This window comes from Erinaceus europaeus, chromosome 16 (genome assembly GCF_950295315.1).
Source record: "Erinaceus europaeus chromosome 16, mEriEur2.1, whole genome shotgun sequence".
NCBI classification, from domain to species: domain Eukaryota; kingdom Metazoa; phylum Chordata; class Mammalia; order Eulipotyphla; family Erinaceidae; genus Erinaceus; species Erinaceus europaeus.
Genome location: NC_080177.1, coordinates 9,826,718 through 9,854,365, shown reverse-complemented (window position 1 = coordinate 9,854,365; position 27,648 = coordinate 9,826,718). Strand labels below are relative to the sequence as shown.

The window sequence follows — 27,648 nt, the reverse complement described above, 5'->3', positions numbered from 1 at the left end:
CTGAGTGACAGACAGACAGACAGACAGACAGAGAAAAGAGGTGGTGCAGAGCCCCCCTCCTGACACCTCCCTCTTCCCCTTTCCTCCTTGCTCTCCTCCTCGCCTCCCTTTCTCCTTGCACGACGTTCACCCTGGGACTCCCGGGTCCAGAGATGATCTGTAGATTTGTCGCCTCTCCTTGCAGAACTGCAGGCACACCCTCAGCATCTCGCTTGGAGCGTTGACATCTTTAACAAAAAAAAAAAAAAAAAAAAAAAAAAAAGAGTTTAGACATTCCCTTCCGGGTGACATGCTTGCTTCCAACGCAGGCCCCCGAAGCATCCTCCAGGCCATATTCTCACTTGTAACTTTTCTTCGTCATGGCGCTCTTTCTCTGGTTCGTAGCACGCAGGCCCCAAAGGGGAAGAAGTGGGGATGGGGGTAGGGGGACGCGGGCTAGGGGAAGGATGTGGACCCGCGTTAGTTGCCCGCGACCCATATGCGTGTTGCCATGTCTTGCCCGACATGTCGAGTGCGTTCCTGCAAACCGGTGGTGCTTGCTCCATCTGGGTGCCAAGGCTTCAGGAAAGGGTGATGGGGAAGGTGTGGCCCCTGAGACTAATTCCATTTAAGGGCAAGTGTGGGTCTGAGATCCAGTTGCCGTTCACTTGTTGGTTTTGCAAAGATTGTTTTTCTTTTTTCTTTTTTCTTTACTGGCTGCGTTTTTCTGGCTCTGGTTAGGTGTCTGGGCACCTCAGAGAGCTAAGACCGTGACAGCTGAAATAAGAGAATCCAAGGTAAAGGAGCGAAAAGGGGTGGGGGAAGGGTGCCGTCAAAAGTACAAATACCCGGAACTCCGTGAGTTACCTGTATATGAAGAGTCTTCATAGGTTTTCATTTTCAGGGCGATGAGAGGAGGTTGTGCCTTCCAGCACCTGACTGATCCGTCTAGATAACATTTCCTTAGGATTAAACAGTTACCCGCGGGGCCAGGCGGTGGCACACCTGGTGGTTGAGCGCACAAGCTACAGTGAGCAAGGACCCAGGTTCAAGCCCCTGGTCCTCCCCACCTGCAGGGGGAAAGCTTCACGAGTGGTAAAGCAGGCCTGCAGGTGTGTCTCTGTCTCTTCCCCTCTCAATTTCTGTCTCTATCCAATAATAAATAAATAAAGCCACTTTATTTATTTATTATTGGATAGAGACAGAGAATTTGAGGAGAGGGGATAGAGGAGAGAGACAGAGACACCTGGAGCTCTGCTTCACCACTCATAAAGCTTTTCCCCCTGCAAGTGGATACCAGGGGCTTGAACCTGGGCCCTTGCACATTGTGGTATGTTTGCTTAATCAGGTGTGCCACCACCTGGCCCCAATAAAATATTTTTTTAAAAAAAGAAAAAAAATTTAATTTTTAATCATCTTTATTTGATAGAGACATCCAGAAATCAAGAGGAAGGGGGATGTAGAGAGGGTTAGAGACAGAGAGACACCTGCAGGACTGCTTCACCGCTTGCAAAGCTTTCCCCCTGTAGGTGGGGATCAGAGCCTTGAACCTGGGTCCTTGAACCTGGGTTGTGAAGTATGTGCACTTAATCACCTGGCCCCAATAAAAAAAATTACAAAGTGGTTTTTTTAAAAAAAGAAAAAAATTGAATTATCTGCGATATTCTTACCAGCTAGGAAGAAAAGCAAGCAAAGAAAAAACGATTTCCGGCATGCTTTTTGCCGTCGCTTTGATAGCAAGGGCTTATGAAGCATTCTCTGCTCAGTAACGGCCCTGCTCAGGATCTTTGAGTAAAGGCGGTGTCTGTTCTTGAAGAACCGCTGGACTGTTTGGGGTTGCAGCATTGATTTACTTGAGATGATTAAAAACAATGCAAGACAGTAGCAGATGGGATCATGCCAGTACTGGGCTAAAGGACTGAAATGCACTAGATTTCCAGAAGAAGGAAAATTCCTTTTGATCTAGCGTACTCCTGGAGGGCTTCATGGAGTTTGTAGGTCATGAACTGGGCTTTTAAGAGTAAATAAAATTTAAAATAACAGTGAAATAGAATTTTCCTGGGTGAGAGGAGGATATAAACAAAAGGAATGAAAATAGAATGGGAGAGAGAGAGAGTGTATAGGAGGATAGGGGTTGTGCAAGGACCAGTGGAAGGATCCCGGTTCGAGCCCCCAGCTCCCCACCTGCAGGGGAGTTGCTTCACAAGCAGTGAAGCAGGTCTGCAGGTGTCTGTCTTTCTCTCCCCCTCTCTGTCTTCCCCTCCTCTCTTCATTTCTCTGTTTCCTATCCAACAACAATGACATCAATAACAACAATAATAATTACAACAAGAAAACAACAAGGGCAACAAAAGGGCATAAATAAATAAATATTTGAATTTTTTTTTAAAGTTGGTAAGAGGAGGGAAATGCTAGTGTCTGGTTCTTGCCATCTCTGTCTCATGAGTAAATGTATCTTTAAAAAAAAAATCAATAAATTAAATATCGGAAAGGTAGGAGTAATTCAAAGGAAGTAAGTGCCTGGGTTTCTTTTCTTTCTTTATTTCTTCCTTTTTTTTTTTTTTTTTGCTTCCAGAGTAATTGCTGGGGCTCACTGCTTGCACAGAATCCACTGCACCTTGGGGGTCGGGCGGTGGCGCAGCGGGTTAAGCGCAGGTGGCGCAAAGCGCAGGGACCGGCATAAGGATCCCTGTTCGAGCCCCCGGCTCCCCACCTGCAGGGGAGTCGCTTCACGGGCGGTGAAGCAGGTCTGCAGGTGTCTATCTTTCTCTCCTCCTCTCTGTCTTCCCCTCCTCTCTCCATTTCTCTCTGTCCTATCCAACAACAACGCAACGTCAACAATGGCAATGATAACCGCAACGAGGCTGCAACAACGAGGGCAACAAAAAGGGGGAAAAATGGCCTCCAGGAGCGGTGGATTCATGGTGCAGGCACCGAGCCCAGCAGTAACCCTGGAGGCAAAAAGAAAGAAAGAAAGAAAGAAAGAAAGAAAGAAAGAAAGAAAGAAAGAAAGAAAGAAAGAAAGAAAGAAAGAAAGAATCCACTGCACCTGGTGTCCATTTTTCTTTTCTTTTTTTTTTATTGGATAAGACATAGAACCGTTGGGGGGAGACGAGCTAGAGAGGGAAGAGGGACACCTCAGCCCTGCTTCACCGCTTGTGAAGTGCCCCCCCCCTCCTTCCTGCATGTGGAGAACCGGGGGCTCGAACCAGGAACCTTGTGCAGGTCCTGTGCTTTGTACCATGTACACGTTACCTGGTGTGCCACTGCCCGGCCCTGTGCCTAGGTTTCTAGATGAGAGATGACAATAAACATCAAACAACATAGCGAGCGCTGAGTTGGAAATGTCAGAATTTAAATTCAAAGTATAGGTTTTGGACTGACGGAGAATAAATGCACCATCAGAATCTGAAACAGAACTTGAACTGGAGCTATAATCATCCAAGTCAAAAAGAAGGGGCTGAGGGAACTGTCCAGTGACAGCGCCCATGCTTTTCATGCAGGAGACCCTGGGTTCGGTCCCTAGCACCCTCCTCTCCACCTCAACCCTTCCCCCAGCAAATAAAAACACAAGATGCATATCTACCCATTCCATTTAATTCAGAACCAAATTTTTTAAAATTTTTATAATTACTTTTATTTATTGGATAGAGAAGCCAGAAATCAAGGGAAGGGGGAGAGAGACAGACACCTGCAGCCCTGCTTCACCACTTGTGAAGCTTTCCTCCTGCAGGTGGGGACCGGGGTGCTCCAACCCGGGTCCTTGCTTATCGTAACATGCGCTCACACAGGTACATCATCACCCGGCCCCACAGAATCAAATTTTCTAATGCTGTTGAACTAACGTCAGCTAAATTTATGTCTTAGAATACAGTTTTTTCATTGTTTATTTTTGTAGCTGGGGCTTTATGTAGCTAATCTTGGCAGACTTCTTTTTTTTCTCCTCTAAATAGATGGTAAGAGACAAAAAGAGAGGGAGAGAGAAACACCACAGGCCTGTGAGGGGGTGAGGTACAAACCCAGGTTCTTGTCCTTGCAAAGTATGTATTCTACCATGTGAAGTCTCTTGAAGCCCCCCAAAACAGCTGTTGTTGTTTTAAGGATTTATTTACCTCCATGAGTGAAAGAGAGATCACAGCTCTGCTCTGATACATGCAGGCCAGGAGTCAAACCTGGGACCTCAAGCATGTAGCTAGGTCACTAGCAGGGGAATACACTTTTGTCTCTTTGCTTTAGACTGCATTTGGTGTATTTACTCTGCTTTCATGTTTGTTTTTTTAAAGATTTTATTTACTTATGAGAAAGATAGGAGGAGAGAGAAAGAACCAGACATCACTCTGGCACATGTGCTGCCTGGGATTGAACTCAGAACCTCATGCTTGAGAGTCCAAAGCTTTACCACTGTGCCACCTCCAGGACCACTCTGCTTTCATATTCTATTTATCAAAAATAATTCTGTTCTTAGATGTATTTGAGGGTTGTGACATTGTTTTTCTAAAAAAAAAACAACCTAATTAAAGATTAAATGTATTGAGGCTGGGTGGTGACCCACTCAGAAGAGCACACATTGCCATGCATGAAGCTAAGTCCAAGCCCCATCAGCAGAAGGGAAGCTTCATGGATGGTGGAGTAGTGCTACAAGTGTCTGTCTCGCTCCCTCTTTCTATTTTTTTTTATTACCCTCTATCCTCAAGAAAGAAAGGAAAGGGAGTGGGGGAGGACCCATGGTCTTATTTTTTAAAATAATTTTAATATTTATTTATTCCCTTTTGTTGCCCTTGATTTATTGTTGTTGTTATTGATGTTGTCGTTGTTGGATAGGACAGAGAAATAGAGAGAGGAGGGGAAGACGGGGAGAGAAAGACAGACATCTACAGACCTGCCTTATCACTTATGAAGCGACTCCCCTGCAGTTGGGGAGCCGGGGGCTTGAACCGCAATTCTCATGCGGGTCCTTGCACTTTGTGCCACCTTCGCTTAACCTGCTGCGCTACCGCCTGACTCCCGGTCTTAATATTTTTATGTTTGTGATGGTTTTACTTTAGTGGTTCAGTGATTTTCTGCTTTGTCATAGAAGAATGTTGTAGATTTTAAAACTAGACTCTAAGAACATATAATTTATAGAGTACAGTGTGACAGAGGGCATGTAATGTTATACTATGTAGTCATCATGTATCAATCATATCAATTATTACATATCATTGTAATAGACAAATGAATACACTTTGCTGTGTTCTGATTTCAGATTCTAGAAGCATGTCTCCCTCTAGAACTCTGTGTAAGAAATTTTTATTTAAGGAGTCGGGCAGTAGCGCAGCGCAGGTGTGATGCAAAGTGCAAGGACTGGTGTAAGGAACCTGGTTCCAGCCCCCCAATCCCCACCTACAGGGGAGTCGCTTCACAGGCGGAGAAGCAGGTCTGCAGGTGTCTGTCTTTCTCTCCCCCTCTCTGCCTTCCCCTCCTCTCTCCATTTCTCTCTGTCCTATCTAACAACAACATCAATAAAAACAACAATAATAACAACCACAACAGCAATAAAAAACAAGGACGACAAAAGGAAAAATAAATAAAAATATATATAAAAAAGAATTCCATCTTAGCCTCTGCTACAGTACATCTCTGTCTGTGTCTGTCCTGTGAGGAGACAAAACTTGACAGAATAGTGGAGTTTTGTTTACACAATGGGTAGTCATCGAAGCTTTCATTCTCAGTACTTCCAAGAAGTAGGATTGGTACACTTTCCCTCAGTTTGTGAGAGGAAGCGGATGAGGCGTGGAATACTGCCAGAGGGTGGTGGTCTTAGCCGCCAGGCACTTTTTCTCTCTTCTCCCCTAGTTATTAGTGGCTCTTGAGAGGAAACCCTTTGAGTCCCCATCAAGCCTTCTCTCTGCTGAGGTTCACCTGTGCAGAACATTTGAGACACACAGCCGCGTGAAGATCTGGAGTGAGGCTGCCTACTCTTAGCCTTTCTCTTGCAGGACATACCACAGACAGAAATATGAAAAACAGAGGTCCTGTTTAACCACAAAGCAAGCATGGGAGAGCTATCATGCCAGCCGTAGAATCTTCCTGTGAGCTACTTCCTACTTTTTTAAATTTTTTATTCAAGAAAGGATTAATGAACAAAAACATAAGGTAGGAGGGGTACAACTCCACACAATTCCCACCACCCAATCTCCATAACCCACCCCCTACCCCGATAGCTTTCCCATTCTCTAGCCCTCTGGGAGCATGGACCCAGGGTCATTGTGGGTTGCAGAAGGTAGAAGGTCTGTCTTCTGTAATTGCTTCCCTGCTGAACATGGGTGTTGACTGGTCGGTCCATACTCCCAGTCTGCCTCTCTCTTTCCCTAGTAAGGTGTGTCTCTGGGGAAGCAGAGCTCCAGGACACATTGGTGGGGTCTTCAATCCAGGGAAGCCTGGCCAGCATCCTGGTGGTATCTGGAACTGTTTCCAGAAGATGTGATCAGAGCTCACGCCGCTAGCGGCTTCTCAGTCCGCCATCTTCCGGGAACCCCTCCTTCCTGCTTCTGTACCTACAGGGCTAACCTTGCTTCTGATTTGACAGTATCCATTTTACTACTTGTCTTTGTGGATTTGTCACTAAATCGTTTAAGCTGTTCTTAAACCTTTCCAAATGAAATCCTATAGTGACTTCTTTGTCATGTAAATAACACTTGGATATTATATTCCTTTCAGTCGTTCAAGAATAAAAATGGCCAAGCCAGACTAAAGTAGTGGGATATTGAACTGCATTCAAAGCTGTCTTCAGAAAAACTGCTCCATGGGTGACCTGAGACAACATGCTTAGTGCCTGTTCCTGCCCTTTAATGCATTTTCTGTCGTGCAGGTTACTGTCGAAGGTGTCTAGTGGTCTTCATGGGGAGGGGGTGTGTGACAGGCATATAGCACTTGGCTTTGAACACAGATTTCTCATGTCTGTGTGAGATCTGTCATCCTGCACATTATATGGAAATAGGATTGACTTTGCTTTCTGTTATAATGATTAGTTATGAAGCCTTGTTGTTCTTGTTGTTTTGTTTTGTTTCAATATTTTGTTTTACCAGAGCACTGCTCAGCTCTGGCTTATAGTGGTGCTGGAGACTGAACCTGGGCATTTGATACCTCAGGCATAGAAATATTTTCATGGGAGTCGGGCTGTAGCACAGCAGGTTAAGCGCAGGTGGCGCAAAGTGCAAGGACCGGCATAAGGATCTCAGTTCGAGCCCCCGGCTCCCCACGGGCAGGGGCGTCGCTTCACAAGTGGTGAAGCAGGTCAGCAGGTGTCTTTCTCTCCCCCTCCTGTCTCCATTTCTCTCTGTCCTATCGGACAATGATGACATCAACAACAATAACTAAAACAATAAAACAAGGGTAACAAAAGGGAATAAATAAATATTTAGAAAAAAAAATCTTTTCATATAACCATTATGTTGTCTCCCCAGCCCATGAAGTTTTTAATAATGGGCATATTAATGTACACATGCGCATATATGGTTATCAGGAAAGTCATAATATGTCTTTATTTTTATTTTTTTATTATTTATTTTCCCTTTTGTTGCCCTTGTTTTTTATTGTTGTTATAGTTATTATTGTTGTTCTTGATGTCGTTGTTGTTGGATAGGACAGAGAGAAATGTAGAGTGGAGGGGAAGACAGAGAAGAGGAGAGAAAGACAGACACCTGCAGACCTGCTTCACTGCCTGTGATGCGACGCCCCTGCAGGTGGGGAGCCGGGGGCTCGAACCGGGATCATTACACCGGTCCTTGCACTTTGCGCCACGTGCACTTAACCCTCTGAGCTACCGTCTAACACCCATGATACTTCTTCATGCAAAAAAGTGCCATGACTTTTCCAACAATATGTTTATATTTGTGTCTAGAAGTTACATATGTGTATATCCATACTTGTGTTTGACTGAAGGAAACACTTTCTATCCACCTAAAATACTTGATCTTATAGAAAAAATTCTTTGTTTTTCAGGTGAAACTCCCACCAATGATGGAAATCATCACTGCTGAGCAGCTGATGGAATATTTAGGTGGGTGTTGAAAAGCAGATCATTTTATTCTCTCTCAAGATAAAACAGTTTTCAAAGTTACTATGTTACCATATCCCCTCTGAAGTGCCATTCTGTAACCTATTTCAAAGCTATAATTTTGAATCTCTGTATTAAAAATGTATCAGTATGTTGCTTTTCTTGAAGTTTAAGTTTCTTCCTGACCAGCATTAAAAATCTGTAAACAAGGAGTATGGGCAACAGCTGGCAAAGCAGATACATTTTAGTTCCAGTGACTTTCAGAATGAAAAGTAGCACAGAGACACTAACATTTCAGACACATTATTTTTTATTTATTTACTATATATATATATTTTTAAATTTTTAAAAAATATTTATTTTATTTATTCCCTTTTGTTGCCCTTGTTGTTTTATTGTTGTAGTTATTATTGTTGTTGTCATTGTGGGATAGGACAGAGAGAAATGGAGAGAGGAGGGGAAGACAGAGAGGAGGAGAGAAAGATAGACACCTGCAGACCTGCTTCACAGCCTGTGACTGTGAAGCGACTCCCCTGCAGGTGGGGAGCCGGGGTTCGAACCGGGATCCTTATGCCAGTCCTTGCGCTTTGCGCCATGTGAGCTTAACCCACTGCACTACCGCCCGACTCCCCAAGCAGATTATTTTTTTTAACACTGAGATTTGAATTAAAGATTTAGAGATATTCTGATGTTATCTCAAGCATGTGCTATGGGCAATGTTAGTTACCAATCTGCAGTGAGATAGGAGTGTGTGCCAGAACATGAAACGTGTGTTTGTATGTATGCTAGTTAGTTTATCTGAAATTCTTTTCATAGCAAGAGTACCTTAAAGCGGAAGCAGTATACTGAATCGCACTCTTATATAAGTTCTTTCTTTCTTTTTTTTTTTTTTTTTTTGCCTTCAGGGTTATCGCTGGGGCAAGGTGCCGGCACTAGGAATCCACTGTTCCTGATGACCATTTTTCCTTTTTATTGGATAGAACAGAAAAATTGAGAGAGGAGGGGGAGATGGAGAGGGAGAGAGACAGAGAGACCTGCTTCACCACTTGTGAAGCATCCTCCTGCTGGTGGGCAGCCAAGGGCTTAAACCAGGGTCCTTGCACTTCATACTGTGTGCACTTAACCCGGTACGCCACCACCCAGCCCCCTACAAGCTTCTTATTTCAAAAGAGACTGGTTTTACAGTTGGTAGACCAGCTACATTGAATAGAACTTATCTATAAAGCGTGCAAGTCAAGAAGTAAAGTACAAATAGTTGCATACCATGCACGCTGAGATATTTTACAGGTTAGTAAACAAGAATCTTATTTCTAATGACACCAAAATAGAATGTTAATCAGTATTTTTTGCTTTCGTTGGTAGTTTCTACTTAAATTTGTTTCTCTCAGATGACTAGTTGGTGTACTGTATTCCGGAGAGCTAGCTGAGATGTTGTCAGATGCAGGCTTAGTGAAGCACTGAGGTTGCGGGCTCTGGGAAACCCTTTTCTGTGTGCTATTGCTAGTGCTTAACTTCATGCACTGGCTAGGGATCCTTGTGGTTATGGGTCGAGTACTCTGAAGTTCTGGAAATAGAGTTTCTATTTGCATCACAAAGTCGAGCTTAGAAACTGATTCTTCAACTTACCATTTCTAAATTACAGTTTCATGGGGAAGTCGGAGATATGCTTGGTGCTTTGAGGAATGACATGACAAGTCAGAGCTTCGGTGCATAGGGGGGCAGACCGAGTAGCACCTGGCAGGTCACTGTGAGAATTTTGAAGATGGGATTCAGAAGGATTTCAAGTTGGGAGGATTTCAGATCACATCATCGAAATCTAAGTTTAACAAGAGCCCTCTAGCTGTTATGGTGAAGAGAGTTTAGAGGGGATTGGGACAAGACAGGGAGATCAGTGAGGAATGTATCACAGCTGGGGAAAAGAAAATGGCGCTGGCTTCAACCAGAGTGACAGAGTGGAGGTTGAAAATGTGCTCAAACTCTGGAGCTGACAGAAGTTGCTGCTCAGTGGACTGTGATCTGAGAGTCAGAGGAGAATCGAGGGTCACCACATGACTTCTGAATTGAACTCAATAGGAAGGTGGAGTTACCATAACCGAATCAAGAAAAAAGTGGAAGGAGTATGTTTGGGGAAGGGAATCAGAATTTGGGCTTTGAGATGTTTGCACACTACTAAGTTAGTGTAAGTCTAGAGCTGAGAATCCAGAGGCATTCCGCAGTAGAATTTTGCGAGATGACAGAAACATTCTGTCTGTGCTGTCCAGTGTTGGCAGCCACTGGCCACATGTGACTTTTGAGCTCTTAAAGTGTATAGTAAATGTAACTACGGAACTGATTATTAAATTTAGTTTTCATTAATTCAGATTTAGATTGGACAGTGCACAGCTATGTATGCTACTGTACTATATTGGGCAGAATAGAACTAGACTGGGAGTAAAGCTCAAGATAGATGCTAAGCACCATAGAAGCTTCTTCAGTTAGGGGAGTCGGCAGTAGTGCAGCAGGTTAAGCACAAGTGGCTCAAAGCGCAAGGACCAGCGTAAGGATCCTGGTTCGAACCCCCGGCTTCCCATCTGCAGGGGAGTCGCTTCACAGGTGGTGAAGCAGGTCTGCAGGTGTCTGTCTTTCTCTCCCCCTTTCTGTCTTCCCCACCTCTCTCCATTTCTCTCTGTCCTATCCAACATCAACAACAACAATAATAACTACAACAATAAAACAAGAGCAACAAAAGGGAATAAATAAATATTAAAAAAATATTTAAAAAGAAGCTTCAGTTAGATATTTTTACTATGAGAGCACAATGACTTTTGAATTGATCACAGAATCAGAAACTAATAAACATTAGGTGACAGGTGACAAGTTTGCAGGGGGTATGCTATGGCCTATACTGTATAGCATAGACTTTATTATTTTTAATTAAATTATTTATTGTTGGATAGAGACAGAAATTGAGAGTGAAATGGAAGAGATAGAGAGGGAGAGAGACACCTGCAGTCCTGCTTCACCACTCGTGAAGCTTTGCTTCTGCAGGTGGGGACCAGGAGCTTGAACCTGGATCCTTGTGCACTGTAATGTGTGCACTTACCCAGGTGTGCCACTGCCTGATCCCCTGACTATTGTTTTTTAAATATTTTTTATTTATTTTTATTTGAGAGGACAGAGAAATTGAGAGGGGGAGGGGGGATAAAGAGAAACATCCACATCCACAGCGCTGCTTAACTGCTCATGATGCTTCCCTGCCCTCCAGTCCCCATATGGAGGGACTGGGGCTTGAACCTGGGTCCTTCCTCATGGTAGCATGCATTTAATCAGGTGTGCCACCACCATGTCTTTATTTCATGTTGATGAAACTGCATAAAGGAGCATAATTTGAGGGGAACAAGTGGAATTATACCCCCATGACAACAACCTCTGAATCAGTAATTCTTCAGTAAAGTGATTGAGAAAAAGGGAACATAATTTAGGGTATAAGAGATTCTAAGCATAGATACAGTATCTGAGTAATACAACTGTTAGTGGGCTTGGTGGATTCGTAGTGCCAGCTCTGAGCCCCAGTGATAACCCTGGAGGCATTAAAAAAGGGGGGGGGAGTCAGGAGATAGCACAGTGGGTTAAGCGCAGGTGGTACAAAGCACAAGGACTGGCGTAAAGATCCCGGTTCGAGCCCTGGGCTCCCCACCTGCAGGGGCATCGCTTCATAGGCAGTGAAGCAGGTCTGCAGGTGTCTATCTTTCTCTCCTCCTCTCTGTCTTCCCTCCTCTCTCCATTACTCTCTGTCCTATCCAACAACAGCATCAATAACAGTAATAACTACAACAGTAAAACAAGGGCAACAATAGGGAACAAATAAATATTTTTGAAAAAAACTATACACACACACACACACACATATATATATATATAGAGAGAGATATTCTGAAGCATAGTCGGATTATAAAGTTGTAAAGAAGTAGATAGAATGTTAGAACACTAGGTGGAAATTACTCTAAACTCAAGATAGAGGCGCATATATGTAAGGTGTAGTTGGAGGAACGGCAGATGAACACATCTCAGTGCTGCTTGTTAAGTCTACATGTTGTAAAGTTAGAATAGTTTGAGGTGGGAGTCGGGCGGTAGCGCAGCAGGTTAAGCGCAGATGGTGCAAAGTGCAAGGACCAGCGTAAGGATCCCGGTTCGAGCAGGGGAGTCGCTTCACAGCCGGTGAAGCAGGTCTGCAGGTGTCTGTCTTTCTCTCCCCATCTCTGCCTTCCCCTCCTCTCTCCATTTCTCTCTGTCCTATCCAACAATGACAACAACAATAATAACTACAACAATAAAACAGCAGGGGCAACAAAAGGGAATAAATAAATAAATACTAAAAAAAGAAAAAAAAAAGTCTGAGGTTAGATGGGGTTAACCGTAGCAGAACTGAAGCGTTCTGAGAGCCAGACAGAAGATTTTGGATCGCTCCTCTTCCTCCTTCTCCTAATATTTTGTTTAAATATTTTGGATGGAGACAAAGAAAATGAGATGGAATGGGAGATAGGGGAAGACAGAGACGCATCTGCAGCCCTGTTTCACCACTCGTCCCCTGCAGGTGGGGAATGGGGGCTCGAACCTGGGTCCTTGTGCACTGTAACGTGTGCTCAACCAGGTGCACCACCACCCACCTCCCAGTTTTTTTTTTTTTTTTTTTTTAACCAGAGCACTGCTCAGCTTTGGTTCATGGCAGTGTAGGAGAACTGAACCTGGGACATTGGAGCCTCAGGCAAGATTGTCTCTTTACATAATCATTATGCTATCTACCCGCTGCCTGAGATTTCTCTAAGTGTAAAAAAAGCAGGATAGGGCATAAAATGTCAGTATGTTTGCATTGTCTAAATGCTGCAATGATAACATTGAATCTGTTGAGTTACATAAACTTTATTTAAATTCATCTTATTTTTTTGTTCTTAGAAATTTATTTTGAAAAGAGATAGAAACTGAGAGGGAAGGACTCAATAGGGAGAGAGAGAGAGAGAGAGAGAGAGAGAGAGAGCTGCAGCATTGCTTCCCCCCTGCAGGTAGGAGGAGCCTTTGCACTTGAACCAGGGTCCTTGCACAGTGAAACATACACTCAGCCAGATGTGCCACCACTCAGCCTCCTGACATTTTTCTCTCTTAAATGTGGTTACTGGGAAATATAAACATTGTACCTGGGCTTGTACTTGTGGCTTGCATTATGTTTCTACTATACAGCATTGACCTAAGCCACGTGGCCAATCAGTGGTTCCATCCTCACTGTGCTTCTGCCCCGTGTGATGCCGTGGGCTGATGCCATCCCCTGCCCTGCCTGCGGCTGTAGCCACCACTCCGCTTGCCTTTGTGTGTGCACTGCGAGACTCAGTCGGCTCCTGTGCTGTCCTGGTAACTGAAGATACAGTTGTGGTGGTAGAGCCAGAGGCCATGGATGTGGAGGTACAAATAGGACAAAAGGATGAGATTAGAGCAGAAATAAAATCATTACAAATCGTAATGCCTGTCTGCTCTACAAATGAGGAAACCAAAGCCCAGAGAGGTTAAATAATTCACTGTCTCCATCTGGACTCTATTTTTTAAAACAAGATAATGGCTCTTTGCAGTGTCTACACAGAATATGCTCCACTGCTAAGCCACACTTCCCCACCCACTGGAGTCTCCTGTAAGTGACTTAAAGAATGCTACAGGGCTCAGACGCTCAAAAGGCTATTTCACCACCCCTGACTTCACCATCCACAAATGTTTTTGCTGTAGTATAGTGAAAGCCCTCTGATTTACGATTCCCCCCCTTCCTCTCTTTCCCTCTCCCTCTTTCTCACCCATTAAATATTTACTGAGCATTACTGTGGGTGAGTTATTTGTAGCTAGCAACACAGCAGTCGGTGTAGCTGTATAAGTACACTGTGTTATGAAAATGTTAACGTGACATTTTTCATGGAAGGAAAACAGTTAACATACCTTGGTCCATGAAAGTTATCTGTTAGCTCACAAAGCCCTGAGGATGCAAGATAGAGGGTAAAGAATTTGAATAAGGAGAAAGAAACATCGCTGAAGAAGTATCTAGGTCGGGGCCAGGTGGTGGCGCACCTGGTTGAGCACACGTTACAGTGCTCAAGGACCCAAGTTCGAGCCCCCGGTCCCCACCTGCAGGGGGAAACCTTCAAAAGTGGTGAAGCAGGCCTGCAGGTATCTCTCTGTCTCTCACCCTCTCTATCACCCCGTTCCGTCTTGATTTCTGGGTGTCTATATCCAAGAAATAAAGATAATTAAAAAGAAAGAAAGAAATATCTAGGTCTGGGTAGGCAGTAGGGTTTAGAAGATTTGAATGAGGAGACTCAGCTACTAGGGGCAGCTGGAAAGTCGCATGATCCTGAGAGGTGGAGACTGGGTGCGTAGGAGTGATGTGAGACAAGGAATCCTGAAGCTTCAGCCTCAGCAGACAGGAGCTCTTTTCAGGACCGAGCCTGCCAGAACAGATTGTTTTATTTTCTAAGCTATTTGGATTGTCTTCTCTTGAGATTACTCCAGTTCTCTGGAGGAACCAGAGATGCTTCTGAATCAATAAGCAAACATGAGTAGAAAGATTGTAAGATAAACTGCTGGTTACTTTTCCAACACCTAGTTAGGAAGCCACAAGGTAAAAAGAACGGTGATGGGCATTCTTAGAATGATAAACATTTAGAAGGCTGATAACACTCATTGTTGGAAAGGTGATGTGGTAATATTTTATAGTTAATAACAGAGAAACTTGGAGGGCCTGCGAAATAGCTCACTTAGTGCACAGCACAGGTTCAAGTCCAGCCCCCACCGTACTGAAGGAAGCTTCGCTGCCATGCTCTTTCTCTATCTACCTCTCTTCGTCTTAAGAAGAAAATCAAAGCAAGAAACTTGGTACCATCTTTGTCTGTACCTTGGAGAGATGCTCAAGTACATTGCAGAGCAGAAGGAAAAAAAAAAAAGAAAGTTCCAAAACAGTACAGTGAGGGAGCAGGAGACATTGTAGCAAGGGGGGACACCAGTTTTCTTGGACTAGAATTGGATGGCTGAGCTTTAGACCAAGATGTATTGACTTATTTTCATAAGAAGAGACCACAGCACTGCTTGATCCTGTGTAAGGTGGTGCTGGGAATCATACCTGCAACCTCGAGGGCCTTAGGCACACAAGTCTGATGTGCTACCACTGAGCGACCTTCTTGGCCTCAGACTAAGTTCTATAAGTCACCTAGTGCTACAGTTTATAACTGAAACCTGTTACCTTTGTCATGTGTTTTAAAAAAGCAACTTTATACTTTTCTTTTTTACAGGAGATTACATGCTTGAAGCAAAGCCAAAAGAAATTTCAGAAATTCAACGTTTAAACTATGAGCAGGTAATAAACACAGTACTTGTTATCTTAAAATATGTACTTTTGTTTCAGTTAAGAAAAACTAGATTAGGGAGTTGGGCGGTAGCACAGCGGGTTAAGCGCACGTGCTGCAAAGCACAAGGACCAGTGTAAGGATCCTAGTTCGAGCCCCTGGCTCCCCGCCTGCAGGGAGTCGCTTCACAGGTGGTGAAGCAGGTCTGCAGGTGTCTGTCTTTCTCTCCCCCTCTCTGTCTTCCCCTCCTCTCTCCATTTCTCTCTGTCCTATCCAACTGCAACAACATCAGTAACAACAGTAATAACTACAAGAATAAAAAACAATAAGGGCAACAAAAGGGATAATAAATAAATATTTAAAAAATTATAATAAAAAAAAACTAGATTAGTAGATTAGGGTGACATCATAATGGACTAGTAGATATGCAGAAAGACCTTGAGGCCTGTGGCACCAAAGGTTCCATCCAGGCTTCGACCCCAGTACCACTAGATGCTAGTTTAGCTGAGCTCTGGTAAAATAATAATAGTAACTATTATTATTATTATTTAAAAACTACCCTAAACTATATACTAGTAATAAACAACACCCCCCAAAGCAACAAAAGTTTATAGCTTTGTCCATGAGCATGCCCTTTAATATTATTTACATTATAGGGACTTTAATCTAAAAGCAAGGAAGATGTCTTGGATTTCTGTTGCATCTTCTTGTTCCACATCTGTTTATAGGACTGTGCCCATGGAGGTTTCTAGTGGTAGATTATTGGGAAGCCTGTCAGTTAGTAAGGCAGTTCACTACAGACTAGAATAAGGTTCTTCATTCCTTCCACTTCCTGGACTTACTGGGCTAAGCCTGGTTTAGTTCTTGCTATACATGCAGCTATTGTCCCTGAGCCCCCTTGTAGTGTATATCCTGACACAGCTGCCCTGATCTGTCTTCCTTAAGAAGACTACTGGGGGAGGGGGGAGGGGGGCATTAGCGCAGTGGGTTAAGTGCACATGGCACCAAGTTCAAGGACCGGCCTAAGGATCCCGGTTTGAGCCCCTGGATCCCCACCTGCAGGAGAGTCGCTTCACAGGCGGTGAAGCAGGTCTGCAGGTGTCTGTCTTTCTCTCCCCCCGCCCCGTCTTCCCCTCCTCTCTCCATTTCTCTCTGTTCTATCCAACAATGATGTCAATAACTACAACAATAAAACAACAAGGGTAACAAAAGAGAATAAATAAATATTAAAAAATAAATAAATAAGAAGACTACTGGGTTCTTAAAGTAATCACTGGTGGAATCTAATCCCAAGACTTACAAGGCCTTATGAGGACCCGTCTCCGTGTTTTTTTCCAAGTATATTTTATTTGTTTTTGTTTAGTTAGAGTGAGAGATACAGAAAGGTACACAGACAGAGACCAGAGCACTGCTCAGCTCTGGCTTATAGTGGTGCTGGGAATTGAACCTGGGGCATGGATGTCTTTTTGCATAGCCCATTATGATGTATCCCCTGACCCCCACTTTTTTTTTTATTTTTTATTTATTTATTCCCTTTTGTTGCCCTTGTTGTTTTATTGTTGTAGTTATTATTGATGTTGTCGTTGTTGGATAGGACAGAGAAATGGAGAGAGGAGGGGAAGACAGAGAGGGGGAGAGAAAGACAGACACCTGCAGACCTGCTTCACCGCCTGTGAAGGGACCTGCCTGCAGGTGGGGAGCCGGGGGCTCGAACCGGGATCCTGACGCCGGTCCTTGAGCTTAGCGCCACCTGCGCTTAACCCGCTGCGCTACAGCCCGACTCCCAACCCCCACATTTTTATTATTATTATTTCTTACTGATACGACTTTTCCCTGGGTCTATAAAATGGCAGAGGGCAGGAGAGGCCATAGTCTATACTCAGGGTCCATCCTTTTAGAAACTCCCTTTTGTATCATTAGTCAGATGTGGAGGCCAAGTGTCCCTGGCATAGCTTTATGGCAAAAATGGCGGAAACAACAATGATGATAATCATCCTAAAGTCAGCATTTGTTAGGCCCTTACTGTGTCAAGGACAGTGGATTGCATGCATCATTTCATTTGCTTCTTACAGTAACTCACGAGGTCAGACTGTATGTAGCACAGTGCTAATCTTCATTTCTTGTAGGAGGTCAACAGAGCCTTAGAAGTGGTGTGATTACTAGGCAAGGCTTGGCAAGCTTGAACCTAGACATCATACAATGCAGCCATTTTTGATGTGACTTATTTTGAGATTCAGTAATAGCCCTGGCACTATAGAGAAACGAGTTGAGGGAGAGAACTGAGCTTGACTGAAAACTGTTGGCCGGATGCTCTGTTGATTTGGTAAATGAAGAAAGTGACTTTCATAATCAGAAAACTCCAACAATATTAGTCCTATTACTTTATGTTAATTAATTAATTTCTCTGAGCTCCTTTTTTATGAGAATTCAAATACTGTATACCTCTTGGGGCTGTTACGATAAATAAATGGGCTAATGCATAGAAAGCAATTAACACAGTGTCTGTATTAAGGACTTAATAAACATGGCTATTAAAAATATATATGTACTTTTTTTTTTGCTTCCAGGGTTATTGCTGAGGCTCAGTCACTGCTCCTGGAGGCTATTTTTTCCTTTTTTTTTTTTTTGTTGTTGTTGCCCTTGTTACTGTGGTACATGTGCTGCCGGGGTTAGAACTCAGGACGTCAGGAGTTGGGCAGTAGTAGCTCAGTGAGTTAAGCGCAGGTGGCGCAAAATACAAGGACTGGAATAAGGATCCCAGTTCGAGCCCTTGGCTCTCCACCTGCAGGGGAGTTGCTTTACAGGCTGTGAAGCAGGTCTGTGGGTGTCTATCTTTCTCGTCCCCTCTCTGTCTTCCCCTCCTCTCTCCATTTCTCTCGGTCTTATGCAACAACAATGATATCAATAACAACAATAATAATAACTACAACAATATAAAACAACAAGGACAACGAAAGGTAATAAATAGGGGAGTCGGGCGGTAGCGCAGCAGGTTAAGCGCAGGTGGCGCAAAGCGCAAGGACCGCATAAAGAATCTGGTTCGAGCCCCTGGCTCCCCACCTGCAGGGGAGTCGCTTCACAGCTGGTGAAGCAGGTCTGCAGATGTCTGTTTTTCTCTCCCCCTCTCTGTCTTCCCTCCTCTCTCCATTTCTGTCCTACTCCATTTCTGTCCTATTCAACAACAATGACATTAATAACAACAACAGTAACAACTACAACAATAAAACAACAAGGACAACAAAAGGGAATAAATAAATATTTAAAAAATAATAAATAATAAATATTAAAAAATAAATAAAAGGGAGCTGGTTGGTAGCTCAGTGGATTAAGTGCACGTGGTGCAAAGCACAAGGACCGGCTGTAAGGATCCTGGTTTGAGCCCCCAGCTCCCCACCTGCAGGGGAGTCGCTTCACAGCCGGTGAAGCAGGTCTGCAGGTGTCTATCTATCTCTCCCCCTCTCTGTCTTCCCCCCCTCCATTTTTCTCTGTCCTATCCAACAAAAACATCAAGAACAACAATAATAACTACAACAATAAAACAACAAGAGCAACAAGAAGGAATAAATAAGTAAATAAATATTTAGAAAATAATAATAAATAAGTAAATAAATGAACTCAGGACCTCACACTTGAGAGTCCAATGCTTTATCCACTGCACCACCTCCCAGACCACTTGTTATTGTTATTGCTGCTGTTGTTGGATAGGACAGAAAGAAATTGAAAGAGGAGGGGAAGACAGAGGGGTAGAGAAGGATAGACGTCTGCAGACCTGCTGCACCGACTATGAAGTGGCCCCCTGCAGATGGGGAGCTGGGGGCTTGAACCAGGTTCCCTACACCAGTCCTTGCACTTCGTACCATGTACGCTTAACCTGCTGCTCTACCCCAAAATATGTAATTTTTAATAACAGCTTTTATGGAACCAGATGGTAGCTCACCTGGTAGAGTACACATGTTATGTGTTGCCTGGGTTCAAGCCACTTGAGGGTGAGGGCTGGGGGGGGGGGGAGCTTCATGAATGATGGAGCAGACTGCAGCTATCTCTCCTCTCTGTCTCACTATATCTTTCATGCTCTATATATAAAAAAAAAAGGCCACTGCGAATGATAGAGTCATACAGACAGCAAGCCCCAGTGATAACTCTGAGGAGGAAAAGGCAGTTTTGTTTTGTTTTATTTTATTTTATTTTATTTTATTTTATTTTGCCTCCAGGATTATCACTGGGGCTCAGTGCCTACACTACGAATACACTGCTCCTGGAGGCCATTTTTCCCTTTTGTTGCCCTTGTTCTTTATCATTGTTGTTATTATTATTATTGTTATTGCTATCGTTGTTGGATAGTACAGAGAGAAATCAAGAGATGGGGAAGACAAAGAGAGAGAGAAAGACACCTGCAGACCCGCTTCACCACTTGTGAAGTGACCCTCTTGCAGGTGGGGAACCCGGGCCTCAAACCGGGATTCTTATACTGGTCCTTGCACTTCACGCCATTTGTGCTCAACCCACTGCGCTACCGCCAAGCCCCAAAAAAGCAGTTTTAATTTGTTTTGTGGTGACCATGGCTTATAAGCGTATAGGTGTTTTAGAAGTACAATTTTTTTTTTTAACCTCTTCAAAATGTGTCACCATCTGGCACCCCTGAGCAAAGCACCAGTAGCCCTCCAGCAGGCCCATTGGATGCCCTCCACCCTTGCAGCCAGCTTCCCCACCCCCCCAACCCCAGCGACCCCTCAATACTCTGCCATACAGTCTGAGACCGAAGGCTTATCTTCATGTGACTTTGCTTGTCCCCTTCTTTATTTCCTCTATATGAGAAAGAGCACTATATATGTATTCATTGGTGTCTGTGAATTATCTATGCTTCCTTTTCTTTTTTTTAAATTTATTTTATTATTATTTTTTTTTTTTACCAGAGTACTGCTCAGCTGTGGCTTATGGTGGTGCAGGGGATTGAACCTGTGACCTTGGAGCCTCAGGCATGAGAGTCTGTTCGCATAACTATCATGTTATTTACCCCCCCCCCCCGCCCGTATGCTTCCTTTTCTTTCTTTCTTTCTTTCTTTCTTTCTTTCTTTCTTTCTTTCTTTCTTTCTTTCTTTCTTTTTTTTACAACCCTGTAAACGCGTAGAAACCATTCTTAGCTCACAGTCAGATGTGGCCCTCAGGGCAGACTGCACTAATCTCTGCTTTATGTGAATGCACACGTGCTGCCTATATATATATAGGCTCGAGCATGAAGCAGTTTGTATCTACAGATCTATGACTTTCAAGTCAATTCGCCATCCATCCACTTTCCTCACTTTACATTTTATAATTACATTTGGGAGAAAACTGAGCAAATGATGTCTGGAGTACTTCATGAGGACCACAGGCGTTCTGTAGTTTGTATTCCGTGCTGGGACTTAAACTCGCCATCTGGGGCCTGCATTCTGTCAGTGAGCCCCTACCTGGCCCAATTATAAAATTAAAGTTTAGCTTTTTTAAAAATATATTTATTTATTCCCTTTTGTTGCCCTTGATGTTTTATCATTGTAGTAATTGTTGTTGTTATTACTGATGTGATTGTTGGATAGGACAGAGAGAAATGGAGAGAGGAGGGGAAGACAGAGAGGGGGAGAGAAAGAGAGACACCTGCAGACCTGCTTCACCGCCTGTGAAGCGACTCCCCTGCAGGTGGGGAGCGGGGGGCGGGGGGGGGGGGCTCAAACCAGGGTCCTTCCGCCGGTCCTTGAGCTTCGCACCACGTGCGCTTAACCCGCTGCGCTACCGCCCAACTCCCTAAAGCTTAGCTTTTAAAGGTTTACTTTATTACATATGAGAAAGAGAGCAAGAGAAGCAGAGCGCAGTTCTGGACATCATACCTGGAGCCTCATCTTCACCCAGACAGCCACCTCCATTTATTACTACGTTATTTATTCTGATCAGAATACTGCCCACCTGGTTTATAATGGAGCCAGCAATTGAACCTGAGACCTCAGAGCCTCAGGCATGAAAGTCTAGTGTGTAACCATTTTGCTCCTTCCCCTAGCCCCTTTTTTGGATTTCTTACTGCCATGACTTTAGGAAAAGTTTTAAACCACTGAAGGGAAAAACTTGAGTTGATTGTTTTTATGGGTTTATTTTTGGGGGGAAATTGAGAAATATATATTGTTTTTGGAAAAATAAAGTTCTCAATAAAAAGTAGAACTGACTGGGCCAGGTGGTGATGCACTGGTTGAGTGCACATGTTAGAGCACACAGGGACCCAGGTTCAAGCCCCCCGGTCCCCACCTGTAGGAGGAAGCCTCACAAGTGGCAGAGCAGGGCTGCAGGTGTCTCTCTGTCTCTCTTCCTCTCTGTCTCTCCCTTCCTTGTAATTTCTGGCTGTTTCTATCCAATAAATAAAGATAATAATAATAATAAATTTTTAAACAGTAGAATTGACATAGGACTAAGACCACATATTGTTGTATTATAAATCATTCATAAACTTAAAGCATTTAAATAGTTTGTTTTCAGCCTTTAATACCTCTTTGAATGTAACTTTTAATCTTTTTTACTATTTATTTATCTATTGGATATAAAGGGAGAGGGGACAGAGAGATAGAGGGTGAGAGAGAGAGAAAGAGAGACACTTGTACTACTTCACTGCTTGTGAAACTTCTCCCCGCAGGAGGGGACTGGGGTCTTGAACCTGGGTCCTTGTGCATAGTAATACATGCACTTGGTTGCATGATACCAGAGACTGTGATTCACTAGAACTTTAGAACTCAGATTTGTACCTACGCATAGCAGACCCATCCATAAAACTTGCTGAAGGATTGAATTAGTAGGAGGAGACTCGAGAGCACTGCTGCATTTGATACCTTTTCGTGAGGCCCAGAAGGTGGCTGGGTGGTAGAACGCAGGACTTGCATGTCTGAGGTTCCCATTTGTTCCCTGGCATCTCCGTCGCATGTCATCGTGTAGTGCCATGGACGCTCGGGCTCTCGGGCTTTCCCATAAACACGCATTTTAAAATCTTTTTGTCGTCCCTTGACTTTTCTCAACTTTACTCCTCCCATTTCTATTTGCAGAACATGAGTGATGCTATGGCAATTTTGCACAAACTCCAGACAGGGTTGGATGTAAATGTAAAATTCACAGGTGTCCGAGTGTTTGAGTACACGCCAGAGTGCATCGTCTTTGACCTCCTCGATATCCCTTTGTACCACGGGTGGTTAGTGGACCCTCAGGTAAGTGGAAAATTTTAAAATATTATAAGCATAAAGCAGTAAAAATAGGGGGAGGGTACATAGCATAATGGTTATGCAAAGAGACTCTCATGCCTGAGGCTCCAAAGTCCCAGTTTCAATCCCCCGCACCACCATAAGCCAGAGCTGAGCAGTGCTCTGGTAAAAATAAATAAATAAATAAAAATAAAAACAGTAAAAGTGTATTAACTTGCAAATCGCCTCGAGATTTGTATTGTCTTGACACCTCTGTTTTTGTGTTTTTACCCAGAATTAGCCAGATTGTGAGGCTAAGGACCCAGTCTTCCAGGCTGTAGATTTCTCATTGTAACTTGAAGGAGTTAGGGCCAGTTTCAGAGTTCAGGGCCATAGCCACCAACACAGGTAGATGTAAAGTTGGCTTTCACTGTAGCTTTGTTTGCCCATCTCTGATGAATAATTCTGGATGTTTTTCATGTACTTTTTTTAAAACTTTTTAATTTACTTTATTATTGGACAGAGACAGAAATTGAGAGGGGAGGGGGAAATAGGGAAAGACAGAGATACCTGCAGCCCTGCTTTATCACTTGTGAAGCTTTTCCCCTGCAGGTGGGGACCAGGGGCTTGAACCTGGGTTCCTTATGCACTATAATGTGTGCACTTAGCCAGGTGTGCCACCGTCTGGCCCCTCGTGTACTTTTTTTTGTCCATTTGTTTATCTTTGAAAAAATGTTTGCAGACTCCTTACCCATGTTAAAAAAAAAACCTTTATGAGCAAAAGAGACAGGAAGAAACAGACAGACCAGAGCAGCTCTTTATTATATGTGGTTCCAGGGCTTAAACCCAGGCCTCTTGCATGTAAGTCCTTATTATTTTTTAATTTAATTTAATTTGTATTATTTATACCAGAGCACTGCTCATCTCTAACTTAGGACGGTGCTGGGGGTTGAACCTAAGACTCTTGGTGCCTGAGGCATGAGGGCCTTTTTGCATGACCATTATACTACCCCCCCCCCCAGCCCACGTGCGTGTCTTGCCCTTTGCTGACTGAACCACCAGCCACTTCCTTTACCACTGTCATTTTAATCTGTGTTTTCCTTTTATTTATTATTATTTTGCCACCAGGGATATTGCTGGGGCCAGGTGATAGCACTATGAATCCACGGCTCTTGGCTGCCATTTCTCCCCTTTTACTTATTTAATGTTTTCCTCTTTTATTTAGTATGACAGAGGAAGTTGAGGAGGGGCAGGTAAGAGAAGGGGAGAGAAAGACACCTGCAGAGCTGCTTCACTCATGAGGCATCCCCCCAGCAGGTGGGGAGCTGGGCCTCTGAACCTGGTTCCTTGCACATGGTAACATGCGCACTTAACCAGCTGCACCCCTGCCCCGCACACATCTGTGTTTTCTCTTGTCACTTGTGCTTCCGGTGTCTAAAATGTCATGGAAAGACTTTGTGTAACAAAAATCACAAAGATTTATTTCGTCTTTAAAATAAAGATTTTCTTTTTTGTTGTATTTATTTACTGAATAGAGACAGCAAATGAGAGGGAAGAGGAGGGAGAGAGGGAGAGACACCTGCAACATAGCTTCACCCCCCCTGAAGACCAGGGGCTTGAACCCAGGTCCTTGTGCACTGTAACAGGTGAGTTCAACAGGCTAACACAGAGAGAGCCCAACTCGCAAGTATGAGTTCCCACTTTCCATCTCTGGCATCACATATGCCAGAGTTATCTCTTGTTCTCTCTCACTAGTAACTGAATCTTTTCCCAAAGATTTAATCCTGCGTTCTTCTGAGAGTTTCATAGTTTTAGTGCTTGCATTGAGTATGCTCCATTTTGAGTTGCTTTGTGCTTTGTGTATGATTTGAGGAAGAGAACCAATTTTTTCTTTTTTTAATGCAGATACCCAGTTGTCATTGTACCATTTGTCGAAAAGGTCTTTCTTTTTTTGAATTGTTTTGGCACTTAGAGTCTCTTTCTAATTGAGCCCTCCATTTCTCCAGGCTCCACTCCTTTCCTGAATAGCCTCCACTGCAGCTACTAGAAGGAGAAACACACTGCTTGTTAGCATTTGTATGTGCACTGTGATCTAGACATTGCCTGGCCGGCCTCACTTCATGGGCCTCCCACTCTGCGGCTTCTTCCATCAACACTGGCTGCCTTTCTGCTCTGCAGATATGGCGGCCTCTTTCCTATCTCGGGTTTTTGGAGATTGCCCACCTGGAATCACTGTTGTGATCAGCTGCTGTAGACCTCCAGGTTTCTGTTTGCCTTATTATTCGAGTGACAGGTCAGATAGCACCTTGTCAGAGAAGCCCTTCCCTGGCCAGCCTGTTGGCATTAGTCATCCCCATTTTCACATTATGAAGAGAGCTTATTTATTTCTTGACTTGGTTGACTGTATTACCCATTAAATGCGTGTTTTCTGGAGGCTGGGCTCAAGCTTCTCATTGTTTAGAACTCTTCCCAGCACATAATAAGTTCTCAGTCTCCATTGATGGCATTGACTTTAGAGGAGGAGAGGTCACAGTAGCAAGGACTTGACAATGTATTTTCACCCCCATTCATTGGTAAAAGCAGCTGATACCCCAGGCAATAAAATATGTCTTATTGTAAGCAGTGTTTTGATTTAAAATTTTTTTTTTAATTTTAATATGTATTTATTCCCTCTCGTTGCCCTTGTTGTTATCATTGATGTCATCGTTGTTGGATAGGACAGAGAGAAATGGAGAGAGGAGGGGGAGACAGAGAGGGAGAGAGAAAGATAGACACCTGCAGACCTGCTTCACCGCCTATGAAGCGACTCCCCTGCAGGTGGGGAGCTGGGGGCTCGAACCGGGATCCTTACAGCGGTCCTTGCGCTTTGCACCACGTGTGCTTAACCCGCTGCGCTACTGCCCGACTCCCAGTGTTTTGATATTTTTATTGGTACTCTGCCTCAAAGACTATTAATGAAAAGTCCAAACATGCCCGTCCAATTTATACGTCCTACATGAGTCATCTTGGCTCCTGGGGTGACAGTGCCAAGTGTCTATTTTTTTCTAAGAGACAGAAAAATTGAGAGGGAAAGGAGATAGAGAAAGGGAAAGAGATACCGAAAGCTCTGCTTCACCACTCAAAGCTTTTCCCCGCAGATGGCGACTGGGGGCTTGAACCTGGGTCTTTGTGTAACGTAATACATGCAGTCAGCCAGGTGTGCCACCGCCTGTTGTGTGTCCTCCCATTTAGATTGAGGTGAACTCACAGTCTGAAAAACTTAAGTCTGAAATATCAGAAACTGCACTCAGATCATCCCTTTTTCTTTGTTTTAGAAATATATTTTTAATGACCTTTATTTATTGGATAGAGACAGCCAGAAGTCAAGAGGGAAGGGGGTGATAGACACAGAGACACCTGCAGCCCTGCTTCACCACTTGCAAAGCTTTCCCCCTGCAGATGGGGACCAGGGGCTAGAACCCAGGTCCTTGTGCATTGTAACATGTGCGCCCAACCAGGTGTGCCACCACCCGGCCCCCAGACCATACTTTTGATTATGAGTAGTTTGTGTTGTCTGATAAAAAAAACTGACGTTATCCGCTTAAAGAAAAATGTTCTAATGTAAAACAGAGATTGTTTGCCAGACTATTCTGTTCTGTACAGTAATTTCCAAACACTCAGAGGGGCTTGAGAGCTGTGCTTTATTTCTATTTTTCTTGTTTTGTGATAGGATTCTACTGATGAGACAGAGAGCAAGGACAAATTTGAAATCCCATCTGTCCGTATGAAATCTCTTCAAAATTGGCTAGTTCTTTGTAGTCTGATTATCTGCTCTACAAATAAAACTATTTTGCAAATGAATATCAGTTCTTTTTTTATTTTTTTATATTTATTCATTTTTCCCTTTTGTTGCCCTTGTTTCTTATTGTTGTAGTTATTATTGTTGTAGTTATTGAGGTCTTCATTGTCAGATAGGATAGAGAGAAATGGAGAGAGGAGGGGAAGACAGGGGGGAGAGAAAGACAGACACCTGCAGACCTGCTTCACCACATGGAAAAGAGACTCCCCTGCAGGTGGTGAGCTGGGTCTTGAACTGGGATCCTTACACCAGTCCTTGTGCTTTGTGCCACCTGCACTTAACTTGCTGCGCTACCGCCCGACTCCCCCAGAAATACTTTAAATAGTACCAGAATTCAATCTCTGAGAAGATATTTCTCTATAATTAATAAAATTTTCATAGTGGTATTAGAGACCCCAGGTGACAGTAGAAATAATAATATACTTGAAGAGGTTAAATGCTAACCTTTAATCCTATTTCCAGCAAAATTATCCTTCAAGAGTTGAGCAAAATAAAGTCAGATGAGGTAACCTAAATTAGATGATTTGCTGCCAGTAAGCCACCATAAGTGAAAATTCTAAACAAAGATTTTAGACAGAAGTTAAGTGATTCCAGACAGAAACAGAGAAAGTAACATGATAAATATCTGAGTCAATATAAATAATTGTTGTGAACCAGAAAATTGTGCGGCAGTTAGTTGCATATGTGAGGTCTCAAATTCAGCTCCTGCTACTGCATATGGCAGAGTGATGCTCTGGTTCTCTCCCAGAAATAAGTCTTTTCATTATTATTATTATTATTTATTGGATAGAGACAGAAATTGAGAGGGAGGGGGGAGATAGAGAAGCAAGTAGTAGCTTTTGCCTTTGCCATGAAAGAGAAGTAGATATCCTAGTTGTTCTCTCCAGTGAGTAGCTAGGTGTGGCTATTTCCAGGGAAATTTAGGGCAGGAAGTATGGTTCAGTAGCAGAGCACATGTCTTGCATACTTGAGATGCCCTGAGTTTGAGCCCCTGCAAAAGACAAAATAGTAAAACTAAAAATACCATAATTGGCAGAACAGTGCTTTGGTCTCTCTCATAGATAAGGAAATTCTTTTAAAATGTGATTTAAAATTTTAGTTCCAGGGCCTGGAAAAAAATAGCTCACTAGGACAGTGCACTGCTTTGCCATGTATGTGATCCAGAGATTCCTGATCTCTACTCAGATAAGGCCATAGTATGTGTGTCAAAACTAAGAAATTTAAAATTGACACGTTACCATCACATAGTGTTCA

General features: G+C 43.5%; 1 protein-coding gene across 4 annotated transcripts in view; it reads left to right on the top strand.

Moving 5' to 3' along the window:
* The window catches only part of MINDY2 (MINDY lysine 48 deubiquitinase 2), a 53,604-nt gene that overhangs the window by 969 nt on the left and 24,987 nt on the right, over window positions 1–27,648 (top strand). For 3 of the 4 annotated variants that reach the window (XR_009545265.1, XM_060174449.1, XM_060174450.1), the window contains exons 2-4: window positions 7,963–8,020; window positions 15,316–15,380; window positions 22,425–22,583. Coding sequence is in view for 3 of the 4 variants with exons in the window: in XM_060174449.1 (XP_060030432.1) it covers window positions 7,963–8,020; window positions 15,316–15,380; window positions 22,425–22,583 (282 nt within the window). In the remaining variant the exon portion in view is untranslated. The remainder of the gene's footprint in view (window positions 1–7,962; window positions 8,021–15,315; window positions 15,381–22,424; window positions 22,584–27,648) is intronic. The other variant, XM_060174451.1, reaches the window with a different exon arrangement.